General features: G+C 38.0%; 1 protein-coding gene across 4 annotated transcripts; it reads left to right on the top strand.

Annotated features, from left to right (window-relative positions):
* The first annotated feature begins 2,213 nt into the window (after positions 1-2,213).
* Positions 2,214-21,287, top strand: LOC131246474 (monothiol glutaredoxin-S7, chloroplastic). Of its 4 annotated transcripts, none has more exons than XM_058246640.1 (4): positions 2,215-2,480; positions 7,195-7,464; positions 12,480-12,576; positions 20,962-21,287. In XM_058246640.1, the coding sequence occupies exons 1-3, from the start codon at positions 2,273-2,275 to the stop codon at positions 12,533-12,535; spliced, it is 534 nt and encodes a 177-aa protein (XP_058102623.1). In that variant the 5' UTR covers positions 2,215-2,272; the 3' UTR covers positions 12,536-12,576; positions 20,962-21,287. The 4 variants fall into 4 exon arrangements, with proteins under 4 accessions (XP_058102621.1, XP_058102623.1, XP_058102624.1 ...); XM_058246641.1 differs by having other exon boundaries at positions 20,944-21,287; XM_058246638.1 differs by lacking the exon at positions 12,480-12,576 and having other exon boundaries at positions 2,214-2,480.
* Positions 21,288-25,499: the final 4,212 nt, after the last annotated feature.

The following is a 25,499-nucleotide window of genomic DNA, read 5'->3' as shown; positions in this document are numbered from 1 at the left end:
AGAATCTCTTTAATCATGTGTGTAAGGTGGGAAAACAAACGGATGAATAAAAAGTGTGTTCTAACCACTCCTTAATTATGTAAACCGTAATTGAGGAGCGGAATGGCCCGACTTTTATGCAAGAAGATAGCCAGGCCAAAAGATATAAAATACTCTGGTAGAGATTGCAGGTCTTGCACATGCGTACCATGTTTGCACGTGCGAGATCCACATGCCTGCTGGCATAGCAATCGTCACGTGTCCACAGTCAAGCATAAGTGGGCCCCAATGAACATAAGCCTCGTGATGCACGGCTCCATGGACATTCCACCAACCCAAAACAAAATAATACAACATATAAAAAGAGGAAAATAGTGATACTCCGACAAAGATACGCAGGCCATGAGAAATTATACACGTGGCATACAATTAATTCGAATTGAACGGTCTAAATTAAGGATCTTAGTTTATATGTATCATAAGCCAAAAATATAACTTAATTTGGTAATCTAAATATCCATTTGGCTGATACTTATTGGACGGTTGAAATGTAAATTATCTATCTTTTCTAAGCAGACAAGTGTCCACAGATTAGAGAGGTTCGGAATGTCCAATCCATGTGATTTTCAGTTTGTTAGACAGAGGTCTGATCCTCGTGGTGCGTCCCCGCCTCACCCAACACGGTGCGGTCCCGACCGTGGGGCCCACCTTCATGTATGTACCGTATATCCATGCAGTCCATCCGTTTTTCCGGCTCATTTTAGGGCATGTTGCAAAAAATGAAGAAGATCCAAATATCAGGTGGACCACACCATTGGAAACTGTGGTGATTGAATACCTACCACTAAAATTTTCCTAAGGCCCACTGTAATGTTTATTTTCCATCCAAGTTGTTGATAAGGTCAAACAAAATTGGATTAAGGAAAAACAAAGAAAAAATTAGTACCGTAGAAACCTTTTATGTATTTTTTTTTTCTATGAAAGGCCGAGAAAAGTTACGTTAAAGAAGCAGATTTTTCATATACGGAAGGAGAATTTTAGGTAAAAATATCTCTCATTTTATGGTAAAAGGAGCTGAAAAAGTAGGAATATTTTCATCTTCATCAGTACGAGTAGAAGTCTAGATTGATTGGGTAGGTTTTGTTTGGGTTGAAAAAGAGAAAGATGGATGGAAGGTCGAGTCTATAGTAAAAAATTACCCAGAAACAAATATCAACTTAATCCAAAACTTGTGGCCCATGGGGTTTTTCTAACGGTCAATCATTACTGTTTCCTTCGGTGTGGTCTACGTGAGGTTTGAATCTGCTTCATTTTTGGGTTTATTTCCTAAAATGATATGGAAAAATGGATGGACAGCATGGATATAAAATAAATACATCAATCTAGGCTCCACGGTTGGGGCCCACCAATCCGCTCGCTGCACAACGTTAGTAGAAAAAGCTTATCGTACAACTCAAGCTGTGGGGTCCACCGTGGTTTGTGTACGGAATGTCCACCCCACCAAGAAAGGAAGCGGATTGCGTACTGAGTAACTCACTACGCTTAGCGTACTGAGTAAACTCTGTGTGGTCTACCATGATTTATGTATTTTATCTGCTCTGTCCATCCATTTTACCAGATGATTTTAACAATTCAACTCAAAAATGAAACATATACAATGTTCAAATGGGCCACACCATAGGAAACAGTTGAATTGAATGTCTACAGTTGAAAATTTCTTGAGGGCCACAGAAATTTTGGATCAAGTTTATATTTATTTTTTCCCTTCATTCATGTCTGCATGATCCTATGAACAGGTTGAATGACAAATAAACATCATTGTTTGGCCTAGCAAGGTTTCAACTGTGGATATCATTATCCCCACTGTTTCCTATGGTATGGTCCACTTGATCTTTGGATATGATTTGATTTTTGGCTCAACCCATTAAATTAGATGGAAAAAAGAATAGACAGTGTGGATAGATCACATACTTTCAAGGTGGGCCCAACTGAGTTTACTCAGTACGATAAGAGCCTACTGAGTAACTCAGTACGCAATCCAATTTCACCAAGAAAATGGTACGCCCGAAAAATAGGCAGATCCAAGGATCATGAATTTGGAAGATTTTTGAGGGGATGTTCATTGTTTTCAAATGGTGTGGCCCACCTAATGATCGTAAAGATCTGTTTACAGTTTCTGAGTGGCTGTGTATCAAGCATCATCTGCCCCAGAGTATATAAACCAACTTCCCATGTCCTTCCAAAAGAATCTACATTCTCCTCTCTCGTTCTCTCTCGCGCGCTGCAGCTGAAGATGGCGTCTTTTGTGGCTTCTCAATCTCTCCCCTCTCTGAAAACCCTAGTCCATTCTCAGACATCATCATCATCATCTCAGTTTCAAGGCAGCAGAATCGCATTCCCTTCTTCTGTAGCTCGCTCTACCCTTGGATATCGTTCGATTCCCCGCCGCAGGCAGAGATTCGAATCGAAACCGATCGGCATCTCATTCAGGTGCTCTTCCGGTACGTACTCCTCTTCTCGGTTGTGATTCTTCGTGTTGATGTGGTCTTTGATTCTTCGATGCTCAGTTCTCAGTCTTTGCTGATAGTCTTCGAGTCCAGAGATTTCGATATCTGGTTGAATCAGAGTATTCCATTTTAGCAGCCATTGTCGGGAATTGTGCTTGAAATTTGATGATTACGGTTTGATATCTATCTTTGGTAATCATTGGATGGTTTTAGTTCCATTCTATCCATATCACTTTGCTTGAATTTAACGATTATAGGCGTGTTTGGTTGCACAGAATATCACGAAATTTCACGATTTTTGCACTAAAAATATTATGAAATTTGGTGCAATCAAACACACCCTCAACTGAGGAACTGGTCTAACCACCAAGCCAACCCAACAGCGCCCTGGTTGGATTGTTTCTTGGTGGATGGATGGTGTGAGAAGCTTTTCCCCAATGCCATGTAGACCATGCTTCCTAAGCCTACCTCAGATCACAGTCCAATTCTTCTGAAAATTGACGCTACTAACTGGGGTCCTAGACTGTTCAAATTGGAAAATAAGTGGCTTCGGACTTCTTTGATGATAGTGAAGGAATGTTGGTCAGGTATTAACGTTGTGGGATGGGCTGGTTTTAGATTTTGCAAAAAGTTCAAGAGTATTAAAGCCAACCTGAAATAGTTGGCCAAGGAGCTGAAGGCTACAGAGGTAGCAAAATCAGATGATATTCTTATTCACATTGAGGAAATTGGTGTACAAGAAGTTCAGCGAATTATAGGCGTGTTTGGTTGCACAGAATATCACGAAATTTCACGATTTTTGCACTAAAAATATTATGAAATTTGGTGCAATCAAACACACCCTCAACTGAGGAACTGGTCTAACCACCAAGCCAACCCAACAGCGCCCTGGTTGGATTGTTTCTTGGTGGATGGATGGTGTGAGAAGCTTTTCCCCAATGCCATGTAGACCATGCTTCCTAAGCCTACCTCAGATCACAGTCCAATTCTTCTGAAAATTGACGCTACTAACTGGGGTCCTAGACTGTTCAAATTGGAAAATAAGTGGCTTCGGACTTCTTTGATGATAGTGAAGGAATGTTGGTCAGGTATTAACGTTGTGGGATGGGCTGGTTTTAGATTTTGCAAAAAGTTCAAGAATATTACAGCCAACCTGAAATAGTTGGCCAAGGAGCTGAAGGCTACAGAGGTAGCAAAATCAGATGATATTCTTATTCACATTGAGGAAATTGGTATACAAGAAGTTCAGCGAGGAATCGGGGAGAGGGAACGGCGAGAAAGGTTAGATCTCAGGAGGGAATGGAATAATCCGTCAGGAAGAAATAGAGTGGAGACGAATCCAAAGCACTTTGGCTAAAATTAGGGGATCAAAACAAGACGTTCTTCCACATCATGACTAATGCTAAGAGGAGGAAGAATTCTATAAGAAGCCTTAAAATAAGTAGAAGACTCATTGAAGAAAAAGAGATGATTCAAGAATCAGTCATGGAGTACTACAAGATTCTGTATTCCAAAGAGGAGTTTTGCAGATCTCTATGGGAAGGCATCCAATGTAATTTCTTGCCAGAAGAGGAAGCTCACAGGCTGGAACGTCCATTTGAAGCCGAGGAGATCAAAGTGGTTATTATGAATATGAAAAGTGAAAAGGTTCTAGGGGCATGTGATTTCTTGATCAGGTTCTTTCAGTTTTACTTGGATATAGTGAAGCAGGATCTGATGGAGCTGATAATGGAGTTCTACAATAGAGGCTGGTTCAATAGAAACATAAATGCTACGCTAATTTACTTAATTCCAAAAAGAAGCGGGTTCTGCGGAGCTGGGTGACTTCAAACCAATTAGTCTGGTGAGCAACATTTATAAAATTATTACTACAGCCCCTGCCAACAGGATGAAAAAGGTTATGCATTGGCTTATTTCCCCTTATCAAGGAGCTTTTGTAGAAGGGAGGCAGATTCTAGATGGTATCCTTATAGAAAATGAATACATCCACTCAAGGAGGGTTGATAAAATACCTGGAATTTTGTGCAAGATCGATTTGTAAAAGGCATATGACAGATTGGACTGGGGTTTGCTGTCATATTTGATGCATAGAATGGGCTTTAGAGAAAAATGGATCAGATGGATCTTGGATTGCTTTTCATCGCCCACTTTTCTATCTTAATTATTGGCTCGCCTTGTGGCTTCTTCAAGAGCTTAGAAGTGTTTGACAGGGGGACCTGCTCTCCCACTTTCTTTTCTTGCTGGTAGTAGAGTGACTTAGCTGATTGTTTGAGAGAGGGGAGGAGTCATGGATAATTGAAGGTAGGGTAGGGAGTTCAGGACCTAATGCATCTTCAATTCACAGTCAACAGTGTGGTCTTCTGCAATGCATCCAAGAGCGAGATTAGTAACGTGAAGTGCATCGTTAGATATTTCAAGGCAGTGTCAGGCCTCATGGTCAACTTAAGCAAAAGCTCAATGTCTGGGACTGGTTTGCAGGAAGATTACCTTAAACATCCTGCAGACCTGCTTGGTTGCAGATCTGCTGGCTTCCCTATTTCATACTTAGGTCTTCCATTGAGGGGGGTGATTCTATGGTATGGTTGGTTGGTTTGGGATGATTTTCAGTGAAATCATTATGATTGCCAAGGGGCCCACGCTTACCACTTCTGGTTTTATGGAGCTGCCCCAAAGGTTGCTGCATTTACATGTTTGGTGGGTAGATAAAGAGTTTTGAAGATAGACAATCTCCAAAAGATCTTTGCCTATCCCAAATATGTATTGTATGTGCAAGCAGGATACCGAGATGATCGACCACTTGTTCATCTTTTATCCCTTCATTTGATCAGTGTGGGAGTCCTTTGTGTCTTTTGGGGTGTCTTAGGTTATGCCGGGATCGGCAAGGGATCTTCTTTGGGCATGTCATGGCTAAGAGAGATCAATCTTCTTGGCTTTTGACACTTCCGGTCGTCTGGTGATCCATTTGGGGTGCGAGGAACAAAAGATTGCAGGATTCTTCTCGTTCGGTGGAAGTAGTTGTGGAGCAGGTCAAAGGGTTGGTTTTTGAATGGGAAGGTTCCAGTTGTAATCATTAGTGAGCTGGGAGCTTTTTTGTGGGGTTTTTGCTTTTTTCCTTATGTATTCTTTTCCTCTTTCACTGTTGCATGCAGGCCTTCAATAAATTCCATTATCCCTCAAAAACATCTAGTGGCCACGGCTCATGTTTCCTAGTCCTTGGCTTTTCTTTCTTTCTTTCTTTCTTTCTTCTTCTTCTTCCTTCCTCTTCTTCTTCTTCTTCCTTCTTCTTCTTCTTTTTTGCAGATGTTTGTATTCCTACATTTGCCGTCCCCCCCCCTCAAAAAATAAAAAATAAAATAACAACAACAACAATAATAATAATAAAAAATAAAAAATTCAATGGTAACCTACCATGGAGTCGACTCCATGCAGGAGGGAGGGACTCTTCAGAGTCTCGTACGCATGAAATGGGGCCCCGTGGAGTGGGTCCTACTATGATGTGTTGTTGACATCCACTCTGACCATCAGATGGTCACATTGTATTTGGCCTAAGGCCCAAAAATCAGGCCGATTCGTGATTCAGGTGGGCCACAGAAGGGAAATACTTAGGAAGGACACCCACCTTTGATTTCACTGAAGTCCACCTAATGTGTAAAATGGCCTGATCTTTTGTGTGCCTCGTCATTCGGGGAAGATGAAGGAGCTGAACGGTCCATATTCCACATAGACAGCACGGTGGGCCCCATACAGAATCAAGGGTGGGTGTTCCCCTCCTAATTGTTTCCCCTTTTGTGGCCATCATGCATCCGGCTGATTTTTGGGCCCTAGGCCTAACTTGATGGGACACATCTGATGGTCAGCTCAGATGTCAGCAACAAATCATGGTGGGGCCCACCCCATTGGTGCATGGGAACATAACATGCTGAGTATGGGTGGAGGGACACTCATACCATAAATAGGCCAGGCTTGATTTCCTGGTCCCCGGGCCGGACTTGATTTTCCTGGGCCCCCATGGGAGAATATATTATGGAGGCATATTTGCTGCTTCCCGGATTGAACACTTGACCTTCCGCTTTGATACCATGTCAAATAACCATTTGCTCTAAAAGCTTGAGCCATTAGAGGATGGTGTATCGATGTATATCGAGGGACTTTAACAACGCTATTTAGAGTTCGGTACTTAACATAAAATTTGTTTCCTAAGATTCCGTTTTTACTTTTTGCGTAATGGTTTTTTAAGCTCGTGAACTGTAGTCATACCTTAGGTGTAGGATCCATATACCAACTAGGTGGCACTCTCTCTTTGGAGCCCCACTTCGGTCTTTTGCTCTCGCTCCTGCGTCTTACCCTTTTGTTGAAACACATTTTGAAAGAGATGCTTCTGCACTCCCACAGCTAAATTTGTTGCCGCTTCCCTTCACACTTTGTGCAGCTATCAATCATACATCATAAATCATGTAATCCAGTATTTTGAGTTGTTAAGAGGTCAAATATTTCTTGATTACCCAAGTTGCCAATTTCATTATGGTTTTGTGCATCCTCATCGTAGTGTATGCCTGGTGCTGATTGTCATGTCAATTTTTTTTTAAAATGTTGTCTTGGTTCCTCAAGGATAATATATGATTTGTGATATCTTATCTGCTTGTCTTTGTATTTTAAATTATTGGCGCATATGTCATGCTTTTCTTCTCTCTTTTTAAATTTTATGCAGCATTGACTCCTGAGTTGAAGTCTTCTTTGGATAAAGTCGTCACATCACACAAAGTGATTCTTTTCATGAAAGGAAGCAGGGACTTTCCACAATGTGGCTTTTCCAACACTGTTGTGCAGATATTGAAGTCCCTGAATGTGCCATTTGAAACATTAGACATACTACAGAATGAGATGCTACGTCAGGGTTTGAAGGAGTATTCAAACTGGCCGACATTTCCTCAACTTTATATTGATGGAGAGTTCTTTGGTGGCTGTGACATCACAGTTGGTAAGACTAAAAGCACATTGTTTATATGCTTCTGATTGTCTTTGTATATGTTGAGCGCTCCCAAAACCATTAGTTGATGCCCTAGTTCTATCCTTTCTATTACTGTGATGTGCTAGATGACTGAAATTTATGGAAGTATTGCTTATTTGCTAGTTTCTAGAGCCCTTCTTAAAGTATTTAATGAAATACACTCCTCCTGGGGTTTCATCTTTTGGGACATTTACTAGCAATTCTGATCACCATTTTACCCCCACTCACAGTTACCAACCAAGTCATTTTAGTTGGTAAGGGGTAATGCATAATGTTTTTGTGCTTCTGATTGTCCATGAATATGCTACATAGCAGTATCTTTGAGGTGTGATGTTCCTAGAAGATGAATTGTCCCTACTATGCAGCTGCTAAGACACTCAAGACCACAATTCCATGTCTGTGACACCCCACAGAGATGCACATTTCTATCTCATAGATGTTGTTTTTGACCCATTGAGTAATGTGCTATGAACCCCTTCATCAAAGTCATGTTGCTTATTCTTTTGAGAACTTACTAGCATGATGCAGGACATAATGATCTAACCTAATACGATGCCATGAAATTAAAAGACAGAATAACTACAGCAATTGAATGACAAAATAAAGCTAATTTACCATAAATTCAGAAATTTCAGATTCATGACATGTCCAAATTCAAGCCTGTGATAGTCCCATGATGTGGATCTCATAGTTACTGATTAATCAGGACCTATGGGCGATAGAACTCCCATCCTAGCATAGGTTTAAATCTGAATTCAATGGAAATCATGAGTCTTTTTCACGTTTTGACATGTTAGGGCAGTTTAAAGACTAGGGAGTGTGGGAAATGGGTTGAGGTATATAGGCTTGGAGGAATTAAGGTTGGAACTTTAGTATTGAGGTTTTGAGAGGTTTCAGATATTTGGGCTAAGGGTTTTAAGACTTAGGATTTCTAGAATTGGGAATATGGGTTTCAGGTTGTGGGAATTAGGGATTTATGATTTGGACAATGGATTTTCAGATTTTGGGGATTTTGGTTTGGAAAAATTGGGGATTTTGGAATTTGGGAATTTTAGCATTAGGATTTAGTGAAATTAGTTTTAGAGGTTTTTGAAGAGGGAAGCAAAGGGAAGTGAAGAGCATTTGTAACAAAACAAGGGGGCCAATGTACAAGTTTGTCCATATGGATAGTCGTGCGTCCGTACGGACAACAAAGGATGGCTGGCTGTGGTCCGTTTGGGCATGGGATGGGTCGATTTAGGTTTTTGGATGGTAAGAAAGAAGAAAAAAGAAGAAGAGAGGAAGATGGAAGAAAAGAAGAATATGAGAGAAGATGATACTTGTCGAGAAGAGAGAAAAGTGGAAAAGATAACTAGGGAGCCGCTCCCCGTGGTTTTGCACTACCAATCCAATCACAGGATGATTTTTTTTTTTTTGGCTCAATCTCAAAGCAAAAGGAGAGAAATTTCCTTTATTCATAACATGCATAATGGTTAGGGTGGGGACGTCCAACCCTTTATAGTCTTAGAAAAAGGCCTTTTACAAAAGGGCGCTCTTAGATAATATTCTTAACATAAAGACGCCTAATGAATTAAAAGTTGTTCCTAACTCCCTAATCTCAACACAAATACGAGCCATATCAAAAATAATGAAACATATAAACAAACTAAACAACTAATCTATTTTATGGCCCATGGGAGTTCACGATCAAGATGTCTAATGATGATGATCCAATCGTCAAAATGGTCCACGGTCCAATCATCCTGTCCACTTGATCTAATGGTATGTTGTGTCCATCAAGCTCCTATATGCAGTTCAAGTGCATCTTTCTAGTGTAGGATCCTTAAATATGCATGAATATGCACGTGGGATCTTCAACGTGGTTAGGAATGTGATTTGAGCCAAGTGAGCTCTATGTAATAGTCGTCCAGCCATAAGGAGGCTGGCTCAACCCTCCGTTGGTATGGTGCTCGGATGTCCTCATCAATTCCCCTCGGTTAAGGAGATTTCGCCTTTGGCGAAATAAAGTTGCGGTGACACTTGAGGAGATCCGGGTTTGGTCGTTAAAGATTTGCCTCTGTGATCTACGTACAAGGAATGCAAAAACGATTATGTATCGGCCGTAACGGCCGATACGTAACTGTAGCTGCTTGTACCGTTACGCGTTACGGGGTCGGTGATCCCTTGCTCCTTTTTTTTTTTAAAAAAAATCCGTAACGGTTAGCCCGTAACGGTAGAAAACAACTAGTTTTTTTCCTCGCCTTTTTAAGTTCCAATTTTTCATATTTTTTTGATACTTTTCTCTTCCAAATTCTTTCTAAAGTATTTTATTGAAAATTTTGACCACTCTTGGCTTGAAATAGAGGATCAAAACAAGTTATTTTAAGGATTTTGTTGATTCGAAGCTCCGTGGGCCATTTTTTGGAAAATCTTTAAAAATAGGTATTTATACATTTTCTTTCATTGTATTTCTATTTTAATGGTTGAACATGACGTGTTAATCATAGTAGAACATATTAATGTGCATTTAACAAATTATGCTATTGATTTTATATTTTATTTTTATTTTTATTTTTTTATTTTCAGACTATTTTTAAAAATTACGGAAAATCATTTTTTTTTTCAATGTATTTCTGTTTTAATGGTTGAATATGGTGTGTTAATCATAGTAGAACATATTAATGCACATTTAACAGATTATGCTATTGATTTTATATTTTATTTGAAAATTTTTTTTTGGAGTATTTTTGATCGATTTTTTTTAAAATTACGAAAAATCATTTTTTTTCATTGTATTTCTGTTTTAATGGTTGAATATGATGTGTTAATCATAATAAAACATATTAATATGCATTTAATAGATTACGCTATTGATTTTATATTTTATTTGATTTTTTTAAAAAATTTCGGCTGATTTTTTTTAAAATTATGAAAAATTGTTTTTTTCATTGTATTTTTGTTTTAATGGTTGAATACGATGTGTTAATTATAGTAAAATATATTAATGTGCATTTAACAGATTATGCTATAGATTTTATATTTTATTTGTTTTTTTTTTTTTTTTTTGTAAAAAAAATTTGGACTATTTTTCGGTTGATTTTTTTAAAAATTACGAAAAATCATTTTTTTCCATTGTATTTCTATTTTAATGGTTGATATGATGTGTTAATCATTGTAGAACATATGAATGTGCATTTAACTGATTATGCTATTGATTTAATATTTTTTGTAATTTTTTTTTAATTTTCAGATTAGTGACTTTATGTTTATAGTTTCTTATTTTGGACAGGTTTTGGAGCTCCTTAGAGTTAAGAATATAATTTCTTCTTTATTGATTAGATTCAGAAGTTCAAATTTTATTTTATTAATATATTTATATTAACTTTTGAGATTTAAATTAATTAATTCATTCTCTTATAAAAATTGTATTTAAACTTAGAAAATGTCTGGGTTTGGCCAACAAGGAAGCGAAGATATTGGTTGACAACATTGTTAGAGGGTAGGTGGTACTAGGCACCAAATGAAGTGTAACTATTGTGACAAACTAATACCTGGTGGAATTTCATGACTCAAACAACATTTAACATATCGAAAGGGTCAAGTTGCGGGATGTATTAAAGTATTACAAGAGATAATGACCTTAACGCAGGTTAGTTTGGATGAGTCAAATGAGATAGGGCAATAACAAAGTTATTTATACATGCCAACATACCTCCTAACGCGGCCAATTCTCTATATTGACAGGTTGTAATTGATGCAACAACAGAAACAGGTGAATGAATTAAAGCTCCCCCGGCTAGGGAGATTAGGGAGAAATGGACAGATGTAGAGTATGAGGATGTGAAAGCACACGTGGGTACTTTAAACCCATATGGTAGGCCAGAGGATGCACGATCATGTGTGAACAACAAGGGGGCTGGTTGGACAGTCTTACATCCGTACGAACAACAAAGGATGGCCGGTTCCGGTCGGTTTGGGCTTGGGATTGGTTGATTTAGGTTTTGGATGGTAACAAAAAAGGAGATGAAGAAAGAAGAAAAGAAAAAGATGAGAGAAGATGATACCTTGTTGAGAAGAAATAAAAGTAGAAAAGATAACGAGGGAATCGCTCTCCGTGGTTTCGTACCACTATTTCAATCATAGGATAATTTATTTATTTTTGTTCAATCTCAAAGAAAAATGAGAGAAATTTCTTTCATTCATAACATGCATAATGGCTAGGGTGGGGACGTCCAACCCTTTATAGTCTTAGAAAAGATTTTTTTACAAAAAGGCGCTCTTAGATAAGATTCTCAACATAAAGATGCCTAATAAATTAAAAGTTGTTCCTAACTCCCACATCTCAACACAAACATGAGCCATATAAAAAATAACGAAAAATGTAAACAAACTAAACAACTAAACTATTTTGTGACCCATGGGGGTCCACGATTAAGATGTCCGATGATGATGATCTAACCGTCAAATTGGTCCATGATCGAAATCCAACGGTCCGATTGTTATGTTCACTCGATCCAACGGTCCGATTGTTATGTTCACTCGATCCAACGGTCCGATGTGTCCATCAAGCTCCTATATGTAGCTCACGTGCATCTTCCTGGTGTGGGGTCCTCAAAGATGCACGAACATACACGTGGGGTCTTCAACATGGCTAAGAATGTGAATTTGGCCAAGTGGGCCCCATTTAATGGTCGTCTAGCCATAAGGAGACTGGCTTAGCCCCCCTCCTATATTATGGTGCTCGGATGCCCTCATCACAATACTACAAATCTTCTTTCTAATGTAGTACTATTTTGCAGTGCCTTTCCTTGTAATTGTATTCCTTTTCTATTCTTTAATAAATTCTCATTAGCAGTAAAAAAAATACCGTAGTTCTTGATTCATTATTGAAAAGCTCTAATGGTAATGGCAAATTTGTGTGTGCATGCAAGCACCAAATGGAGCATTCATGTAGGTACTTTTGCTTAATCAACCATGTTTAAACTTTAGGATTAATTCTGCAACAGATGCATACAAGAGCGGGGAATTGCAGGAGCTGTTGGAGAAAGCAATGTGTTCGTGATAATTGTCAAATTCATTAAGATGTCTTAGCTTTACGGTTTGGTAAAGTTTGAATTTTATGACATGTATTGTCTTGTATTTAGTTGAATCCCTGTTGGGAGAATATTTCTTATATCGATGGTTTTATGTCTGTTACAAACAGTTCATGGTACAATTCCTGATGCATTATCAGTTTATAATATGTGTTTGTCATATGTCTGTCTGTGGGGCTCATTGTTTTACATATATGAACATGTAATTTCGGCGTCATTCTTAAGGCAGCTTTTATATTTGGTAGAAGTAGATGTTGGTAAATAGGTGTTAATGGTTTTTCTATTGGAAAATTTTGTTAAAAAAGGAGCCGTCAAGTATAAAGTTAAAGTTGTGTGAGATTAATCTTATCACGAAACCAATTGCAGTTTATTTACTACATGCAAATCTACAAAATCTGGAGGGCTTGTCAACAGAGGGAAGAGGACCCTTAACTGCTACAGTCATGTGCCTCTTCTGCTTTGAATCACACTTCGGGCTCATGCTGCGGCTCCTGCTTTTTAGCTGTTTATACTTGCTAACATTTTGAAATAGAAGTTTCACTGCTCCCATGCCTGAATTTATTGTTGCTTCCCTTCATGCTTTGTACGACTATGTTCTAAAATGTCAATCTTCTCAAATTATGTTCTGTTTTTGTTGAAATTATCCACTTCAATTGATTAATTATTTATATTTAGCTAGATGAAATAAATAGAGTACATATCCAATGTTGTCAAGATCGATACCGTATCGCAAATCATAATATGGGTTGAATTGTATCGAATCGTAAATTGCAAGTTTTTTTCTGATTTCTTTATATATATATATATATATATATATATATATATATATATATATATATATATATATATATATATATATATATATATATATATATATATATATATATATATAACATACGAAAAAAATAAGTAAATCTGAAAAAAAAAAAAACTCATCAATCATCCATTTCACATCAACATGTACCATAAAAGTAATACATATCATGATACTATCAATTAGGAAAAAGTATATGGTATAACACCTATTGCTGTGCCTCAGTGGTATACTCTCTAGAGTTTCAACATGAGGTTGCGGGTTCGAGCATCCCTTGTGGGGTGGGTGTACATTTGTGGGGGTGTGAGTGCATGGGGGAAGGGTGAGTGTGTGTGTGTGTGTTAAAAAAGGTATATGCAATACATATCATGATAGTAAATAATTCTTTTCATTTTTTCCTTTTTTCTTTCAAAAAATTTGCCTTAAAAAACATACAAGGGCCCTTTAGTAATTTTGTTCTTTTGTACCTTCCTTGAGCGTAGAATCATATTGGAAAAAATGACACTCGATTCTATTATGAATAAAGAGACATCTGATTTATTTGTTTTGGGTTTTTGAATATCAAAATCCCCAAGTCTTCTCTTTCCTCTCTCTCTCTCTCTCTCAAAAGAAAAAGAATGAGGATATTTTTAATAGGGGAGTGCCTTTTTCATGTTTTATGAGCAAAAAGGTACAAAGAAAGAAGAAGAAAATTGAATAAAAAATAATAATGAATTGATTTTTTAAGTAATTTTTTGGCCTGATTACGCAATCTACGATTATCGTATGATTCGTATGATAATTGTACAGTTTTTTAGGATTTACGATTTGGGTGCACGATTCAAAATGTACACCCATGCGATACGATATGAATTGTACGATTCTGATAATACTGTACATATTGGTGTTCAGTTATTAGAGGCTTCTGACCAATTTTGCCACATTCCTAAGGCCTTATTTCGCTCAACAAAAGTTCAATGATTGCTTGCCTAGTGGACATCAGCCCTCCTCATCTACCCAAGCTGGGAGCCCATTGGAATTATATTCTTTCAATTCTCTTCTCCCTCGTTCAGTTTTGATGGTATTAAAATGCTAGGTTGGTTGGTGTAGGACGGCCTAACCCAACCCTAAATGAATACGGTATTTGAAAGGGGTAGATTTATGCAAGCATTAACAATAAAGATTCAACATTATACATCATAAAACAAGAACGAATTAAGGAAAATTCAACAATGATTATGCCTATCCATCACAAATATGTTGTATTGAACCTTAAAATCTGAATTTAGTCGGATCCGGCAAAAGATAGGACTTTCGTCTTGCAATAGGTCTGTCTGACGATCCAAGCAGATTTTCTAATCCAGGAAATAGGAATTTTCTGGATTGAAAAATCTGGAAAACTCAAAAAAATTGATGGTTATTTGATTATAGTTCAAATCTAGGGCCTTGGGTGATGGGATTTGAAGAACATCAAAATATGTATATGTGGGGATCAAGATATTCCAAGATCTAATGATTTTGATTAAAAAGAAAAAGGATCGCTTCTAGATCTAGATAATTTAGAAGAAAAATGAAGAAAAGATGTTTAAAGAAGAGAATACCTTAAGACAAGAAAAAAATGAGAGAGAATAAGAAGATGAGAAATCACTTCCCTGGGTCTCACGCCTTCATCCAATCATTGGAAGTTGAAGACGGAATCATCCGGCCTTGAAGAAGCAAAATCTCTCGTTTTCTTTTCTTTTTTTGTTCATAAACATAACATAGCATTTCTCTAAGGTTTAGGGCAAAACACCTTTATAAATTTGGAATTACATTAAATGACCAAAATACCCCAACTAAAACAAGTAAAAAAAAGAGAGAAATTCGCACAAAAAATTGTGCGCGCACTATCTCAAAACTCAAATAAATAAAATATTCATAAGATAAACTCAAATCCAAGATGCCCGATGGGCCCCAATGATAGCGCAAAGAAAGTGAGTCGCGAGAATCCAATGGTCTGATCACACCATCCTCGCAATTCAACGGTCTAAATATCTCCTTCAAGCAACTTACACACGTCATGAACACATGTGTAATGTCTTCAACCTCTAGAAACCCGACCCGTACTCGTTATCTAACCACATTGATACAGGTAACGCATGCCTATTGCGTTGATATACTTTGAATGGTCTGATGTCTGCATCATTGGCCCTCAATCTTAGATATGCATTTTTTTCTAGAAGCCAATTTGTTTCTCGTGGAATGACTTCCCTTGGTTTTATTCTTTCTTGTGGAATGGCTTGGATACACATTTTGTTGAAGGCACTAAATTCTATTTGGTTCAGGCTGTGATCTTTCTTTAGGAAAGTTTGTATGAAGGCACTAAATTCTATTTGGTTCAGGCTGTGATATTTCTTTAGGAAAGTTTGTAATATGTTTGATTCATAGTTCACCATGTTCCTTTCAATAAGTTTTAGGAAAGTTTGTAATATGTTTGATTCATAGTTCACCATGTTCCTTTCAATAAGTTTGTATTATGTTTGTTCAACACTCGGTTTCTTGGGAAAAGTTTGTAATATTGGTTTGCATTATGTGTGGCATCCATGATGTCTCACCTTCAATTGCCCGTGACCCACCCTCAATATTTACTTTGATTGGGCAACTCTAGTCATTTGATCAATGTCTAGAAAAATGGATTGTCTCCATTGATCATATCGAAAAAGGTTGATCATTAATTTTTTAATTGTACATCATGTGGTTCCCACCCATGATTTCTTCCCTCTCAAAAATTTAGTGTCTAGGAAGTGGACAATCAATATTGATTATACTAGAAAAGTTTTGATCATTCATCTAGATCATCTATCATGTAGGTTCCACCTTTAATTGTCGACCCCTCTTAAAATTCACTTTCATCAGATGACCCTGACCATATGATCAATGGCTAGGAAAATGGAGGGTTCACATTGATTATCTTATAGAAGTTCCAATCAATTATTAATCTAGATTTTCCATCATGTGGGGCCAATCTTTGATTGTACATCCCTCAAACCACATATATTGGATGATCCTAACCATCTGATTAATGGCATGGAAAATGGATGGTCTAATCTGATTATACTAGAAAAGGTCTGATTAGTGTTTTGGAGTTAATTACTTGGATTAGATGATTCTAACCATCTGTGGAATTTCGAGGAAATGGAGGACTGATGTAGATTATGCTAGAAAAGGTCCGATTAATGACTTGAACCATCCATCATGTGTGCCCGCTTTTGATTGCCCATACTTTCAAAATCATTTCAATCAAATCCTAACTTATAAGTCCTAACTTCCCATCGATGCTTGGAAATGGATAACTCATATTGGTTATATTAGAAAAGTTGCTTGATTTGGACCGCTGTGTGTGTGGCCCACCTTTCTTTGCTTATCTTCAAAATCACTTTGATAAGATGATCCTAATCATCTTATCAATGTAAAGGAAGATGGAGGAACCATATTAATTCTACTAAAGTTGTTGCTTCCAATCTTTCCCAGCATTTCCTCGGCGATCCATTCCCCAACATATAGCTGGGGGGCATCAAAGCCTCCGGTTTCCTTGGGAAAGATTAAGACTAAGTTAGGAGAGGGATGAAAGACAATTTTCTAAACCTAGGATAGATGACCACAAAAGACGTTCCAAGAGGCAGTGTTCGAAGTATCGGTATCGCTGCAAGTTTTGCTGGCTGGGGTTACAAAAACAATACTGATATCATCAATAATATGGTTGATAATCGGAAATGGGGGAGACATGGGAAAAACTATAGAATTTTTTGGTGAAACTTCAAGAGATGCTAAAATATACATATTTGCATATTTAGGAATTGAAAAATTGCAAAAATAAAATAAAAATGCATACATAAAGTTTCCATTTAATGGGGGCCTAAAAGCATGTGTTGTCGTAAGAAACTAGTCCAACCATCCCATCTATCCATTCAACCATCCAATCTTCCATCCAAACATCCATCGATATTTCAAAATATCAACAACACATGATATTTTGCTAAGAAATAATCAACAAATAGAAAGGAAATGAAAGAATGTGGTCCCGATATCGCCCAGGTTGCGATATTGATAATATCACGATATGATCAATATTATTGTCAACAATTTTAATACTACATACAATCATACACCCATAAAAAAATTGAAATGAAACATTTTTTAATGAACAGATTTTCTGGCGATATCAATACACTGGCAATATTATCAAAATATCATCGATATACTGGCGATACAAGAGACACATGGAATTTACACTATAGAAAATATTGCCGATATCGATACATTGGTGATACAAGCGACACCTGAAATTTACACTGGTGAAAATATTGGCTATACATTGGTGATATCGATACATTAGCGATGCATTGCCGATATATGGAATTTTTGGGACGACCATTGTTATTAGTATCGTTACTAGTGTTATTGGTATCTCCGAGCTAGAGATAAGGATAATATCAGGGATATTTTGATAATATCGGGGATACTTTGAACAATGCCAAGAGGTAGGCTTGAAAGATGTTCCATAAGAGATAAACATGCCCTTAATATCTCTCCCCTTCATCTCCTATCGCATAAATTTCCTCACATGGTAAGATTTAGGACCAGTTTTGGGAGTGTGGATGTTGAAAATTAAGATGGTATTTTTCTTCAATTTCCTCACTATATCCCTTAAGGAATTCTCTTGGTGGTGGAAAGGAAAATCAAAAAATGTTATTTTCTTGGAAAACCACCTCTAAAATTTTCTCAACTATCATTTAAGGAAAAATAAATAAAATCAAAGAGAGAAAAAAAAAAAAAACGAAACCCCCATTTCCCCTTTTCTTGCTCCTCCTCTTATGAAATGTCCATTTATAGGAGGAATGGGCCATCAAAAATGGGCCACGCATGACAGATGGTCCGAATCAATGATTGAACCTTTCTAACATAACTTACTGCTCCCATTTCCAAGCCATTAGTAGGGTGGTTGGGATCATTTGAATTTTGAGAGGGATTGTCAATCAAAAGGTCGGCCACACAATGGACGGTCCAAAAGAATGATCACCCTTTTCTAGTATAATCTGTATTGATCATCCCATTTTCCTATTTATTGGTCATATGGTTAGGATCATCTGATATAAGTGATTATTGAGAGGGATAGGCAATTAAAGGTGGGTTGTGCATGGTGGTTCAATGATTGGATCTTTCCTTGTATAATTAGTATGGATTGTGCATTTTCCTAGTCTTTGGTCGTATGGTTAGGAACTCAGGATCGTCAGATTAAAGTGGTTTTTGAGAGGATGGGCAACCAAAGGGATGCCACTCTTGTTGGATGGTGTAGACCAATGATCCTTCCTTTTCCGGTATAATTAGTGTGGACTGTATATTCTCTTAGTAATTGATCAGACGGTTAGGAGCAGCTGGTCGAAGTGGTTTGTGAGAGGGATGGACAACCAGATGTGGGCTGCCTATGGTGGACAGTCTAGATTAATGGTCGGACGTTTCTTAGTATACTCAATATGGACCATCCATTTGTCTAATCATTTATCATATGGTGGAGATCATTCAAGTGGAGTGGGTTTTGAGGGGGATGGGCCTCAAATGAGGGACACACATGATGGACATTCCAGATCAATGATTGGACTTTTTCCAATGTTATCACTATTGAATGTCCTTTTTCAAAGCCATTAGTAGGAGCCAATGCTTAAACTAGCCTGGCCCATGGAGCCAATGTACAGCGTGCCCCCTACATGGCAAGAGGATGTTATACCGGTACCAGACTACCAGTAAATCCATCTAGTTGGCCCTACCGTGGATGGTCCATTGTGGATGTCCTGCTATTTTGAATAGCATATTTTGGTGATCCTAGCCTTACGATCCATAGGTTTATAAACATTTTACATGCTCCATTGATTTATTTATAATGTAAATTCCATGAACATACTCTCAAACAGAAGACAGGAAAAGGTTGAAAGAATAGAAAGATCACTTCTAAGAAAATTACCCATAAAAAAATTTCTTTTTTCTAAGAAAATTTTGTAAACTCACAAACAGGTCAAAGATGTTTACTTCCAGTTTCCACCATTCTTCTTGAAAAGAAAAAGGAATTAATGAAAACACATAATTCAAGAAACTGCTTTCAAAACTCCTAAACAGGTCATTAATCTTTGTTTCTTGCTATCCTCCATTGTTTTGCATCCTCATTCTTTTCCTTTAGTCTCTTTATTCATTCTATATATTCTATTCCTTTGAACGTATCCTTCAAACTGTAGCCACCCTTTCTTTTTCTTCTCCTTTTATATCTTTCCCTAATCCTCATCTTCATTTTTTTTTACCATTCCCTTATTTCCTTTGCTGACTTTGCAACATAACTTTAAGCCTGTAGGTGCATTAGCACAAAATGACTGCCTAGAGATGCATGCCCTCACTTCTTTGCTAACATGCAACCCTAACTTCACATTTGGTGCACATTTGCAAACCCTAATCACAAGATTCAAAACCACGGAATTCTAGCTCCTGTTTTTGCTTTTTGTTTTGTTTTATTTTGTTTTGTTTTGTTTTGTTTCTTTTTTTGTTTTGTTTTTTTTTTTGTTTTGTTTTGTTTTTTTTTTCCATTTCTTTTTTGTTCTCCCCTTTTTCTGTTTTCCTTCTGCCACATTCTTTCTCACTATTCTTCAGTCCCATCCTCGTTTCTTTCCTCATCATGACTTCCAAATCTTCCTCATCTCCCTTAAATCTCTCATCAATCACTTTGGTCTCTTTTAAGTTAGGTGACTCCAAATATCTATTATTGAATAGCAATTTCATGTTTTTTCTATTAAAGGAGTACAGGACTATTTTGATGGATCCCTTCCTCTGCCTCCCGGTGTCTTTATTTCCATGCTTCTGACGGCTTTATGTTCCCAATGTTGCTTATTCCAACTTGCTAAAAATTGATTGCTTCTTGCTTAACTGGATGAATGCTACACGTAAAGACGCAAAAGAATATGCATGTGATAGTGTTCTTATTTTTGTTGTTGTAACTTTAACAATGCAGATTTTTTTATTTTTTTTTTCCAATGGTCTATTGACAAGGAGAGGTACCGCCCATCCACGATGGGGCCCATTGTCTCACCAGCCTGGATGACAGAGCCATGGCCCCCACCTATTTGGACGGCGGATATCAGGACAATGCATGTCTTGATGCAATATGACCTGACTATTCCTCTCAATGGTTTGGATGACTGAGCAGTGGGCGCCACTTTTTGGGGTGATGGATACCAGGACAATGCAGATGCACTGGGACCTGGCTATTCCTCTCATCTTTTACTCATTTTCAGAAACATCAGATCTTTGATAAAATTTTGAATAATTTTGTTGGATCATTATCTTTTCTAAGATCATTTCTTAAAAGATATTGTTGGAGCTGAAGCTGCTAAAAGTTGAGACAAACTGATCATTTAACTCATGAATCCTTTGAACCTTGATATATTTCTACAGATGGATTTTGTAGAGGAGACCTTGTATCACATGCATTATTTGGTTTTGGCTATTGTCGAAAGAATGAGAAATGGATGCAAAATTGCCTCATCTTACAATAAATTTTTACAGTAGCCATCCTTGCTGCAGGAAGAGCTTTGCTGAGCCCCATGCACATACTAGGCAGCTTATGCACACACCACAAATGGGCCAATTGATACAAGATCCAGTCCATTCATAGGAGGGTTATTGCTTGGTAGATGTTCTCACCCAATAATCAGATTGGTGCACTCATTAGGTGGGCGACATTTTATGAACAAATGTATGGATACTATTCTTGGGAAGACGCAAGGAACTGAATACAAGAGGAAATTCTAATCACGTCTTTGAAGTACATGTAAAATTTGAAAGGCCAAGGGCATTGTAGAATTTTAGTTCACTTCAGAGGCTACAATGCATGCTGTATGTTTTTCTCCCTTTGCCCTCTCTTTGTTTTAGTATCATAATAAAATCTATTGTCATCTGTCAGGAAAAAAAAAGAAAGAAAGAAAGAAAGCAGAGGGTTGCAAGCACTGCATTCATTTAAAAAGTGACAGTAATCATAAAAAAGAAGAAGAAGAAGAATAGAATAGAAAAAGAAACAATAATAGACAGAGAGAGCTCTTCATACAAAAGCATTACATTATTTTGAAAATGACATCTGCTACATAAAGAGTACGGTAGTTTAACACCTGTCAAGATGTAGTTCTGCAGAGGAAAAACAATGTTGATGTCTTCTCAGTTGGAAGGGGTTTCTGAGATGGTGATAACGTTTACTCGGTGTATACATAAGTGGTTTTTTCCCTTTCCCCGTTGCTATTTTGAAGGAAGCTAGAGTACCACTGAGCAGAGCATCTGGGATACCTCTTCCGGTCCTTGTAACTGAAATCAACGTGGTAGAGACCATAACGAGCACTGTAGCCAAACATAAGCTCAAAACTATCTAAAAAAGACAACACGAAGTAACCCCTGGCATTTGATGCTTTCCTGCAGATAAATATCAGTCAGAAAATAAGCTTAAGAGTACAGTTATTGAAAAGCGATGCTGATCTCTGATAGTGACTCTACATCCATAGGATTACTTTCTTGTATGTGGCATCTTATGCTATTCCACCTAAAACATTTCCCTTATTCACAAGTTTGGAACTTCCAATAAAGTTGCAGTCCATGATTAGAAGATTGCTTAAAATAGCTACGGGCCAAGTTCGAGCTTTAAACTTGAGCCCGATTCTCAACCGGACTAAGCTCGGACAACCTATACTAAACCCCATCAGCCCGGCTGGCCCGGTTGTTTTATAAAAAATAAAAAAAATCCCTCATCTCTCTTCTTGCTCTTTTTCTTTAAAAAAAAATAAAATCAACCAACCACAACACTAAATCAGCTTTTTCAAGATAGTTTTTTTTTTTTTTTTTTCAAGCAAAGCCAATCTTCATTGAAAAGGAAAGGGGACTGTACAGCCATTCGGGCGGGGGCTTTTTCAAGATAGTTGGGTCTCTCTTTCCTCTTGCAAGAAAAGTACTCTCTTTCTATGTTTTTTATATGAAGGTTAATCATTTTTTGTAACTGCACTCTCTCTCTCTCTCTCTCTCTCTCTCTCTCTCTCCCTTTTTTTCCTTTTTTCTCAAAGAAAGAAAGAAAGAAAGGCTCCTCTATAAGTCTGCTTCTTCTCTTCCTTGCTATTGAAATCTTCATGGTGAATGTTTGAGAAGGCTGGAAAATAGGAAAATTTTAGGCTCGGGCTCGGGCCACGTTCGTGGACCCAATCGGGCAGGCTCAGTTTGGACTTTCTTTGCCCATCGTGGGCCTGGGCCAGATTTGGGCTTAGGTTGAAATTTAAAAGCTGTGCGTGGACAGAGCTTGGCCCGGCCTGGCCGCAGTTGACACCCCTACTCAACAATAGGGCTGAAAGTTGGGCAGGCTGGGTCAGGTTGGTGCTCAACCCTAGCCCAACCCAAGGTTCCTATACCTTAACCCAAACCCAACCTCAGGTTGGGATTCTCAACCAAAGCCCAACCCAAGCGGGCTCAGTCAGGTTGGTATAGGAATACATGCTAATATTTTCGTTATTAAATTAGTCTATTATATTTCAACACACGTCTTATCTTTTATACATATGATTTTATTAATTTATATAGTTATTTATCATAAAGAATTTCATTTTTTTAAAAACAAACAAGCTAAAAAATATATTTGGGAGATAGGAATCTGACGTATCTTGTCAACTTGAATCATCAGGAATGGTGTGACCAATGAGACCCAATGGCATTAGAATGTCCTATGCCTTCAACAGTGAAGATCGGCACTCAATAATAGTTTATAACTTATATATCCATTGGGTTCTGGTTGGGTCGGGCAACCCAGGACCTCAACCTAAGCCCAACCCAACTTTTATCAGGTTGGTGTTTATATAACTCAAGCTTGAGACCAAACCCGATACATCCTGCCCGAGCCCAACCCAATGTCAGGTCAGCCCTACTCAACAATGACTGTTCCTCCGCGTGATTTATCTACGAAATGGGGCGCACATGCATAGAAACTTAGCAAACTAATAACGAACGGTCTATATTTGAATTACACCTGATGAGTAAGCCAGCACGGGTTTTGGATTTTTGGTACAGGACATCTTGATTATCATGCCTCCATCATATTATAATATCAGGAGATGATCCAGTGCTCCCAGCTACAGTGCTCCTAGTTGTATCAAACAACTTCAGAACAGTCCAATTGATGAATCCGAGCTGTCCATTAGGCCCGAAATGTATGTTATGATCTACCATGAAAATACCACATTGATAAGACAATTCTAGCAATCCAATCTATTGCCTATAAAATGGACGGTTGAAATTGTTTAAGTAAAAAGTGCTCCAATTAACAATTTAAGCCGTTCATATGTTGGGGACTATCATGGATCTATTACTGTTATAGACAATAGCCTTCTATCAGGAAATTCTAACCATTTCATCCACGTCGTAGAAATGAATGACTGCAAGAGAAGGAAAATTAATGGAGATTGAACCATTGGATGGTGTCATATTTCAAAGAAGCCCTTAAAAACTATGCTATGGACCTATTGAAGGGTCTGGATTGATTGATTTGACTCTCTAACTCCCAATTCAATTAAGATCGCTATAACTAATGTACTATGAGAGCACTAGATCATTTCTCATTTCCCCACCTACCGTCTGCTCGTGAATTTCTTAATGAAAAAAAAAAACAAAAAACCACCATTGGACACAAATCGTCCACAACACCTATTTTAGGTGGCCCATTATATTGTATATGTAAATCTACTCGATCCATCAGGTGAGAATCCTTATTTGAACTGTAAATAAAACAATCCTACCATTAAAAGACTGATGGGATAGCCACACGTTAGATGTGATAAGAAAGTTTGTTAGACAGTTCAAATAATTGACTCGACTCGATGTTCAGATGGGTCAGGCTGGCTTGATCAACCCAACCTAGATATACTGATGGATTGGATCTCAGACCCGGTTATTAGACAGCTTGGGTTTGAAATAGGGGTGGCAATGGGCCAGGCCTAGGTCTGGAACTTGGCCCGAGGGCGAAGCATGGGCTTGAAATCCAGGCTCCCCGTGACCAGGCCGATCTGGTCCAAGGCCATAGATGGATGGCCCATCTCAGCCCATTGTCACGGTCCACTTATTAAGAGGGCAGTCCTTATATAAAAATGGCTGGTTTAAAGATACTATCTTTGGCAGTCCTCATATATTTAACAACTACATGGAGTGCAAGGAAATTCGTTGGGTCCAAGGTCATGTTTCAATAATCCAAACCTGCTGTATGGAGCTTGTTGCGGCCGGTGTTAGTTAATGCATTTTTATAGCACCAGATTTCTCGAGTCGTTGGGCCATCCATCTCTTGACGTCTCGAGTCGATACCTCGGGCTGACTGTCCATCTGTACACCCGACCTTTAGGAAAATTATTTTGAAATCTATTTTGAAATCTGTTTTGGAAGCTGTGGATGGAGAGAAAAAAGAAAAAAAGAAATCTTTTGAAATCTGTTTTGAAATCTGTTTTGGAAGCTGTGGATGGAGAGAAAAAAGAAAAAAAGAAAAGAAAACTATTTTGAAATCTTTGATGCAGGTCCCGGGCCAGGGCCTTCTCAATCTGATTAAGGCCAAAACTAGGTGGAATGGCTTCGCTTGGGTTAACCCTGGTCCAATCCAGCCCTAGGTTGGTGCATGTTCCATATTTTGTAGGTATGTGTTTATTAAGATGGCCGAGTTGGTCCATGTCACCTTGTTTTAGGTACTAGACCAAGTGGGCATATATATATATATATATATATATATATATATATATATATATAGGGAAAAGGTACTATGCACTCGACCTCACGGTAAGCTCCCGTGAGGTCGAACTGTGTGGGCCCCATCATGATGCGTGTCGACCATCAACACCGTGCATTTGATGGGTCCCCTCTAAATTATGGGATATCCCAAAAATCATCCGTATACGGAACTCAGGTGGGTCATACCATCTAAAATCATGTGAAGACATGCCAAAAACGTATAAAAGCACGTGGTGGGGCCCACCTTAGTTCTGAATGCGGCTGAAACTTGGTCTGAACCCTCATCCAAGTGGGACACACATAATTGATGGGCTGGATTTTCAAACCGCATC

The sequence above is a fragment of the Magnolia sinica genome, chromosome 5 (assembly GCF_029962835.1).
Source record: "Magnolia sinica isolate HGM2019 chromosome 5, MsV1, whole genome shotgun sequence".
Lineage (NCBI taxonomy): Eukaryota > Viridiplantae > Streptophyta > Magnoliopsida > Magnoliales > Magnoliaceae > Magnolia > Magnolia sinica.
The sequence above is the reverse complement of the archived record's forward strand: the minus strand, read 5'-3'. Positions and strand labels throughout refer to the sequence as shown.